The 8,909-nt window shown below is 54.7% G+C and overlaps 1 protein-coding gene across 1 annotated transcript; it reads left to right on the forward strand.

Moving 5' to 3' along the window:
- Nucleotides 1–1,072: 1,072 nt before the first annotated feature.
- On the forward strand, nt 1,073–8,156 carry CNP (2',3'-cyclic nucleotide 3' phosphodiesterase). Its single transcript, XM_033091077.1, has 4 exons — nt 1,073–1,209; nt 2,379–3,051; nt 5,169–5,308; nt 6,677–8,156. Exons 1-4 carry the CDS (start codon nt 1,207–1,209, stop codon nt 7,124–7,126), a joined length of 1,266 nt encoding a protein of 421 aa, XP_032946968.1. The 5' UTR covers nt 1,073–1,206; the 3' UTR covers nt 7,127–8,156.
- The last annotated feature ends 753 nt before the right edge of the window (nt 8,157–8,909 follow it).

Here is an 8,909-nt window from a genome sequence, read left to right on the forward strand (position 1 = left end):
GTCATAGACTATTATCAGAGCACCGGTGGTCTGAGAAGGCAGCGGGTTAACACCTCTAAAAACTGCCTTAACATTCTCAGACTAGCCTGGGATATTTGAGGGAAAATCTGGACATGCCTCCCGGGGCTCTGTAATAGTTCAGGGGGTCTGCATGGAGCCTTCCCTCTGGTGACGTGGCTCTCCAATGTGGTCATCACCCCAGGAGCAGTGATGACAGTAACCTGGAAAGAACGGTAGGCCCTAAAGATTATAATCCGCAAGGATGGGGAGCATTGTGACTAGTAAGCAAGCCTAAGTTTCAGGGTAATTACCTAAAACGGAACTGGAGGGACATTCCGAGCTCAAACCACAGGGAGGAGCTTGCTCAATTGTTTAGTTCAAGGGCAGGCAGCGGCAAGGCCACAGACATTGCAAGGCCTCCTTTCTGGGGGTCCCAACCGGGCCCTGTTTCAGTATGAGTCCTTAGCACAGCACTTGGTACACAGGAAGCTCTCCAAAATCCATGGAGCTTTCAGCGGCTTCAGAGGCAGTGGCAGCTGCCTCAGAGGATGAGTTAGGATTTCACTATGGTTATTCATCTGTCCCTTCAGCCATTGGTTCCGTCCCCATAATTCCCGGCAGGGCTGGGCTGAGGCTGAACTTAGGCCGGGACAGGGCCTGGACTAGGGTGAGGCAAGCGGGGAATTTCAGTTGCAACATTTCACAGGTCTCCAAAAAACTCAGTAAGCAAGATAAACAATATTTTATCTTGTAACAAAAAAATAATGCAACTACCCATGACGAATAAAATATCAAAAATTCAAGATACGACCTTGCCTCCCTTGCTTCATCCTAATTCCGGCGCAGAATCGGGGAAGGGTGACTTTTCCTACAAGAAAAGAGAGGCCGGCCAAGCCCCTCCCCAAACCCCGACGGGCGCCGGCCGTCCCCGCACAGGTGCGCCGCGGGTGTGCCCTCCCCCAGGCGGCCGACGGCGCGGGCCGTTTGTCCCCAGCGCTCAGTCAGTTTCGCTTTTCGATTTGCCGCGCCTGCGCAGAGCGGGCGCGCCCGGCCCGCCCAGTCCCCCGCCCCCGCGGCTCCCGGGCTATGTAAGGCAGCCCGGCGGGGGGTCGCGTCATCGTTAGACTCCGTGTCCCTCCGCTCAGGCGGGCGGCCCCGGAGAGCCAGTGCCTGCGAAGGCGGCGACGGCGGCGCCCCCTCCCCATCATGGTGAGCGGGCGCGGGAAGGCGGGGAGGCGAGGGAGCGGGCCCAGCAGAGGGTAAACCAGAGTATTGGGGGATTTTCGGGAGGAAGTGGCATGCAAACGAGGTCCCAAGGTTCCGGAGTTGAGTTGAGGCTTTCTTGGCAGTGCGCTGCAGCCCTGAGGTAGGGGAGACGTCGGGGCGGGGGAATCGGGGAGCAGACTCGAGGTGCAGACCAGATGGCATGCGGGGCCCGAACTGGTGCCCGCGCGGGGCAGGCGTCCCTCGCCTTTCCCTGCTATGGGGCCTTGCCTGAAAACAGTGTGCCAGCTCAGCTCTCAGGGTGCTGACGGGAGGTGGAGCCCGGTGTAGAAGAGAAGGTTTACAGTAAATACTTAAACCTTTTAGCAGGCAAGAAAACAAGTGACTCAGAGAGGTGCTGCCGACACACAGCAAAGTGGTGGGTAGAGCTAGACCCTGAACTCAGGTGCCCGGTACCGCCCAGTCCTGGGGCAGGCACAAAGACCAGTACTTTGTGGGGGGCCGAGGGCAGAGGAGGAGGTGGCATGCGTGGTGAAAGGCCCTTTGTCCAGCTCTCTCCTTCCCTGCCCCCCACCAGCCCTTCTGTGGGTCCATTGTCCCCCGATCCTAGACAAGAGAGTATTATCTGTTGCTACCATTGTTGGGGGAAGGAAGTCTTTGGGTAACCCTTCTCCACCCTCCCCTCCTCTGCACACACAGAGCCAGGGCAGCTGTGGCTTTACCCAGACATAAAACCCCTGCCTTCAAAAAGGTCATTCTTACTTAACAGATGCCCAAAATATAAAAGTTAGGGGGTCTGCTCTAGAACCACAGCCTTCAGGTCCTTCCTGCATGCACTTCTTCACATTTTCCTTTAGACGTGGCAGCAGTGAGTGATCCTTGGGTCTACAGTTCTAATAGAGGAAAGTAAGAGTTTAGGGAAAGCTCAGGCTCGCTCTCCATCCTGCACAACCAGAAGCAGTCGGTACAGAAGGACAGACGGAGAAAGTCCACCATTCCATAGCTTGAAAGGCACCCACAACACCCAGGGTGCCTCTAAATCAGGACTGGAGGGCTCCAGGCAGGGGTGCCCGGTAAGAACGAGGCCAGACACAAGGGGGCAAAGTGGCCACAAGTGACCTGGCTGACATCTGCTCTTCCCCTCCTCCCAACAGAATAGAGGCTTCTCCCGAAAGAGCCACACATTCCTGCCCAAGATCTTCTTCCGCAAGATGTCATCCTCAGGGACCAAGGACAAGCCTGAGATGCAGTTTCCCTTCCTGCAGGATGAGGAGACGGTGGGCACATTGCAAGAGTGCAAGACGCTCTTCATCCTGCGTGGCCTGCCAGGGAGCGGCAAGTCCACTCTGGCACAGGCCATCACGGACAGGTACCGTGACAGCACCAAGATGGTGTCTGCCGACACTTACAAGATTATCCCTGCTCCTGCTCGAGGAGGCTCCTCTGAGGAGTACAAGCGGCTGGACAAGGAACTGGCTGACTGCTGCCGCCGGGACATCCGAGTCCTTGTGCTGGATGACACCAACCATGAGCGGGAGCGGCTGGAGCAGCTCTTTGACATGGCTGACCAGTACCAGTACCAGGTGGTGCTGGTGGAGCCCAAGACAGCATGGCGGCTGGACTGTGCCCAGCTCAAGGAGAAGAGCCATTGGCAGCTGTCGGTCGACGAGCTGAAGAAGCTGAAGCCTGGGCTGGAGAAGGACTTCCTGCCACTCTACTTCGGCTGGTTCCTGACCAAGAAGAGTTCCGAGAGCCTCCGCAAAGCCGGCCAAGCCTTCCTGGATGAGCTGGGGAACCACAAGGCCTTCAAGAAGGAGCTACGACACTGTAGGTGGCGGGGCGGGCAAGACGGGGTCCGTTAGCCTCATTTATAAGTCCCCCTTGTTGGGCACAAGGTGCTGCATGCACAGGACCATGGTGTCTTCAAAGTGAGGAAGCAGGTGGAAGCTCACCCGGTATGAGGCTGAGGTTGCCATGGGTCACTAGTGGGAGCACCGTGGGGTATGGGGAGAGGCATTCCCCCAAGCACCTTCGCTTCTGCTGCACCCTTCCTTCCTGCCCTCTTCGCCCCAGTTCCCCTCTCCCTGCCTGAATCTAGACCACTGACCCTTCTTGGAGTTGGGAAAAACAAATCACTGCTCTAACAGACAATGTCAACATTTCATATATCCTCGGAGAATCTGGTCCAGTGTTTTTGAACAATTTTTAGCAGAACCATTTTCTAAAATTAAATATTCTACAGAATCCTGAGCTACAAAAACACAACTAGAACTATTGTGACTTCACTGGGGATGGTTCCCAGGCATTGGGCTACCCAGGGCACCTCCTGTGGCATCCCATGGTTCCGAGAAAAATTTCATTTTGCAGCTGGGAAAACAGTCCCAGAAGGGATATGGGATTTGCCCAAAGCCATAGTGAGAGCCTGGACTCGGACGATGGCAGCAGGGGCCTCCCCAGGGTTCTATCCTAGCAAGGGCTATTTGCCCCAATGATGGGTTAGGTTTGGATAAGGAGGGCCCTGGTGGCCCTTTCTCCTGCAGTGGCCTATTGGGGATATGACACCCACTAATCCATCTGTTCCTTTAACCCATTTCTAGTTCCCCAAATTTTAGGTTATCTTCCTACTTGAAATCCCCCCCACCCCCACCATGTTTGTATTGTTCAGAGGCAGGTAATTTGCTCCTGTACATGTTCTCAGAGAACGCTTTGCTCAGCTTCTAGAGCTTGAATGCTGAGAAACCAGGGAACAGTGGAGCCTGCAGTGACACTGGCCAGGTGTGAGCCCTGTACCTGTGAATAACTTGAGACAAAAGCAAACTAGAGCTGGTGGCTCTGCCCTGGAGAGTGACTGTCTCTTGAAGCTAAACATTAAAAACTGGAATGCTTTTCCGCCTGGGATACAGCAGAAGTGTAGTGGGCCAACAAAGCCTGCTCTGAGTGGGGGCCTCCCTCCCCCGTGGAGAGTGAGTGAGGTCCCCACAGGGACTTGATTCTGGGAATCAATGGGAAACCTAGTGACTCCGAAGCTAGCCACAAGGCTTGGAGTCTGGAAATTGAAATTCCAGCTACTCCACACATCGTCCTGTCTGCCAGCCACATGATGGCATCCCATCATATACCAAGACCAAGACCCATTATATCCCAGGCTTTATATAGGCTCTCACCCACCAAACAAGCCTAGAAGGTAGGCCCCTGACTGAAATGGGGTGCTAGTAAGTGACCCAGGTGGTTGTAGTAAAACTGGGATGGCCACCCTAATTGTTGTACTTGACAGTTAAGGGTCAATCACTTACCCCTGGTCAAAAGGCTTATAAATGGGGGGGCGGCCTTTAGCTCAGTTGGTTAGACTGCAATGCTCGTAACACCCGGGTTGCTGTTTCGATCCCTACATGGGCCACTGTGAGCTGCGCCCTCCACAACTAGATTGAAACAACTACTTGACTTGGAGCTGATGGGTCCTGGAAAAACACACTTAAAATAAATAAAAGCTTAAAAAAAACCAAAAAAAACCAAAAGGCTTATGAGTGGGCTGGGATGTTAATTATGCTTTTCTGGCTCCTTCCATGGTACCACATAGTTCCCGTCTTATTTCTTTTACCCCACTTTTCATGACTTGCGGATTCCACCTTGTAGATGTGATGCTGGTGAATCTCAGAGGCCCTCAGCTTATGTCGGCTACCCCGGGGTTGAAGTGCTTTACTTTGCAGGTCTGGGGAAGAGATGTAAAAATCTACATAAGATAAAGCGGGGGGATTTAAGCACCTTTTTATAGCTCTGCGGTTGCGATTCATTTGACCAACTAATGAATAAGTGAGTTAGTGGATGGCTCAAGTATTTATGCTTAATGCCCGTTTTGTTTTTCCTCTGTGCCTAGTGGTCTTGGTGATAGATGTTGGGAGGCCCCTGCTCTCTGGCCCTGATGACCCCATTCTCTCTCCCTGCAGTTGTCTCTGGCGATGAGCCCAGGGAGAAGATTGACCTGGTCACCTACTTTGGGAAGAGACCCCCGGGTGTGCTGCACTGCACAACCAAATTCTGTGACTACGGGAAGGCCGCGGGGGCAGACGAGTATGCCCAGCAGGATGTGAGTGCCCCCTCAGGGACACCAGCTGAGTTGGGGAGGGGCAGGGTCCTGTAAGTGGGCCCTGGGGTAAAATGGGGACCAGAAGCCAGACAGTAGCTCCAGCTCACTGCTCGGGGTGGCTTCATTACAGACCTCAGGTGCACTCTCTGGGGAGCCCATCCTGCAGTGCCACCAGCCTGTGGCACATCCGTCCCCAGGCCTGCGCCATCTCCATAGATTGATGGAGAATACTGGTTGGCAACAGGCTCCTGCTCTGGCCTGTGTAAGCCTGTGTTCAGTCCCAAAGGCTAGGAGTCCCTGTCCCCAGGTCTGAGGCCTGGCCTTGCCCCAGAGTAGGGAGTATCCAGGGATAGTGAGGCTTATGGGCTTCGGGGTACCAGACCCTCCCACCTCACAGCTGGTATCCTTGCCCACAGCCCCTGAACCAGCGACCTGTTGCCTGGATGCACAGAGCTGTCTCTAGCCTCCTTGAGGCCGCCTTCTCAGCACGGCCTTTCCTGACCCTCCACCCATCTCCCCCCACTTCTGTCTAGGTTAATGCAGCCAGTTTCCTGGTGGTCATTGGTCATCTCCCATTCAATGGGAGCTCCCTGAGGGGGAGCATTTTCCATTTCGGTTCACCCATGTATTCCTAGCACCTAGCATAACTGCATGAATGAGTGTGGAACACCTTCCGCCACCATCTCTGACCATTCATTCATTTAGCAATGTGTGTTAAGCACCTTTTATGTGTTAGATACCATGGGGACAAAGCATGGTAAGCAAAAATGGAGAAGCTTTTAAGGTCAAATGAGAGATGGGCTTTCTCAGAGAATCAGATATAACTAGATGTTGCCATCAGATTTTACAGAAACCAAGCGCTTTTGCTCAAGGGCATTTATTTCTCACCTTGCCCTGCCCTCCAGGCTATGGTCTGGCTGCCTGTCACCAGGGGAGCAGAGCAGTAGTGACAGCAGCACTTGTTAATGTGCCCGCCGCTGTTCTAAGCTCTTCACCCAGTCACTTCTTTAATCCTCAGAGGTGGGTTCGTGTCATCCCCATTTTACAGGTAAATAAGCCAAGGCAAGAGGTTCAACAGCTTGCTCACAGCCCTGCAGCTAGTAAGGGGGAACTAGGTTCTGAACTCAGGAAGTCTGGCTTTTAACCCCTGCCTCTCTGGCACCTTTGTTTTTTCACATCAGCACGAACAGTGTCAGTGGAAAGACACCCCAACACCACGCAGGCTGCATGTTGTGGGTGTTTGTGGGTGACATGCCTTTACCAAACAACTCTGCTCAGATGTGCTCACCTGTTAGACCTCCCCTCGGCAGCTGTCCTTTCTGGAGGCCACCTCCTCTAGCATGGTCCTCTCATTCTTCCTCTCCGCAGGTGGTGAAGAAGTCTTACTGCAAGGCCTTCACACTGACCATTTCTGCCCTCTTTGTGACGCCCAAGACGACAGGAGCCCAGGTGGAGCTGAGCGAGCAGGAGCTGCCATTGTGGCCAAATGACGTGGACAAGCTGTCTCCCTCGGACAGCCTGCCCCGGGGGAGCCGCGCTCACGTCACCCTAGGCTGCGCGGATGACGTGGAAGCCGTGCAGACGGGCATTGACCTCCTGGAGATTGTGCGGCAGGAGAAGGGGGGCAGCCGAGGTGAGGAGGTGGGTGAGCTAAGCCGGGGCAAGCTCCTCTCCATGGGCCATGGGCGCTGGATGCTGAACCTGGCCAAGAAGCTGAAGGTCAGGGCCATCTTCACGGGGTACTACGGGAAGGGCAAACCTGTGCCCACACAGGGCAGCCGCAGGGGGGGTGCCTTTCAGTCCTGCACCATCTACTAAGTGTTCTCACCACCCCTCATGTGCCCCTCACTCTATAGAAGGGCAGGGGGGAGGGGGAAACACACTCTGCTTGATCTTTGTTTGAAGATGTTTTTTACTCAAAGTTAACTTTCCTGTAACTTTTTAGAAACTTGTAAAATAACTGTCCCCCTTTTCTGCCCACACTCTTCCCCTCTAACACTCAAGCTCTCAACACAAGGCGGGTGGGCAGGTGCCATTCAGTAACCTAGACCAAAGCTGGTGAGGCTGGGCCGAGCTGGGCCTGGAGCCGCAGCCACACCCCGAGCCCTGCTTTGTTACTGGTGCCCCCCGTCCCCAGCCCAGGTCCACTGCCCTGCCCAGAGTTGGCTAATGGGAGAGACACCTCACTCAGTAGTCACACGGGAAGGTCACCGTGGCCGTGGAAGGTGGAACACTGGTGGTGGATGTGAGGGGGAGGCTCGCTGGGCTTCGATCCCATTTCTTAAATCAGGGTAGCCCCAGGAAGGCTGGAGCTGTTACCAGGGTAGAAAAAGGGGTTTACCGCCCACCGTGGGTCCTCAGTGCCTGTTCCCTCTTTCACATTGTAACTAGGTAACAGTTGATAACTAGGAAAGAAAAGAGAATCAGCAGCAGCCACCCCCTAGGGAGCGGGTGGGTGGCCACCTTTCCGGTGGTGACTGCTGTGTGTATGGAGACCGGCCTGGGGGGAAGCTCCGGCCTTGCAGTCTGCCCAGCCCACCTCGCCTCCTTGGTGCCTCGGGAGGCCCCTGTGCCTCCTCTAAAGGGGATTGGTGGGTACTAAGAGCCAAGGGAGTGGACTCCTGGCTGGTCAGGGCCAAGCCCCACCGGGTGCCTCTGGGAAGGGGTTTTTAACATTGCTACGTGGGCTGTGGTTCCTGGGGTGCCCTCCACTGCCCTCTGCTCAGTAACGGGCTTGCTAATTAGGTTGTCACTAGACAAAAGTGCTTGGGATTTGAGTTACTATCCTGGCTTTGCCCAACCTCAGCAACTTGTAAGACTGATAATAAAATAAATCGTGTTAATCCTAGCTGTGTGCAGTCTCTCACTCTTATGTGCACAGCTCATCTTCCCTGGGGTGAGGGCTGGGCGTCAGCACTGGCTTTGTCCCACAGCTTGGGGCCATCGGTCCTGTCCCCGCTGCTGGCTGGGCACAGCTGTGGCGAGGTTGGGCAGCTGAACAGTGTTGGCTTTCATGAGGAGGCAGAAAGGAGAGAGGCTGGTCTCAGACGCCCACAGAAAGTGGGGGTTGGCTGGGTATGAGGGACGCAGAGCAGAGAGCCTCTCGTCCCATTAACTGCTGAAACAGGCCCACAGATGTGTCCAGCCCAGTCCAATGAGAAAGACTTCTCAGAGAAGCAAGACCCCAAACTCCCAGTTCTCTAGGGAAAGCCACCCTCAGAGCAGTGCTGCTTCAAACACAAGGGAAGGCCTGACATTGTCTCTTCCAGCCGACAAGGGCCTGGACGGCGACACAGGGAACTTCCAAGGCCTAACTTAGTCATCACCACGGCCTTGGCACCAAGGGGGAAGACTGGAAAGAAAAGGGCAAGGGCTCCAAAGGAAGAGAAAACATGTATTCATATTTGGTCCCCAGTCTTGCCTCACCATTTCTCCCACCACAGCACCAGGAAGAAACCTGTTTCAGCCAAAGCCTCTCGTGTGTCTGCCTGGAACTCCCAGTAAGATTCCTCACCACGAACACTAAGCTTCACCTGAACAGCATGACATAAGCCACTGTTTCCTTCCCCAGCAGAAAGGGGCACCGATGGAGAAGCGAGGG

This window comes from Rhinolophus ferrumequinum, chromosome 21 (genome assembly GCF_004115265.2).
Source record: "Rhinolophus ferrumequinum isolate MPI-CBG mRhiFer1 chromosome 21, mRhiFer1_v1.p, whole genome shotgun sequence".
Classification (NCBI taxonomy): domain Eukaryota; kingdom Metazoa; phylum Chordata; class Mammalia; order Chiroptera; family Rhinolophidae; genus Rhinolophus; species Rhinolophus ferrumequinum.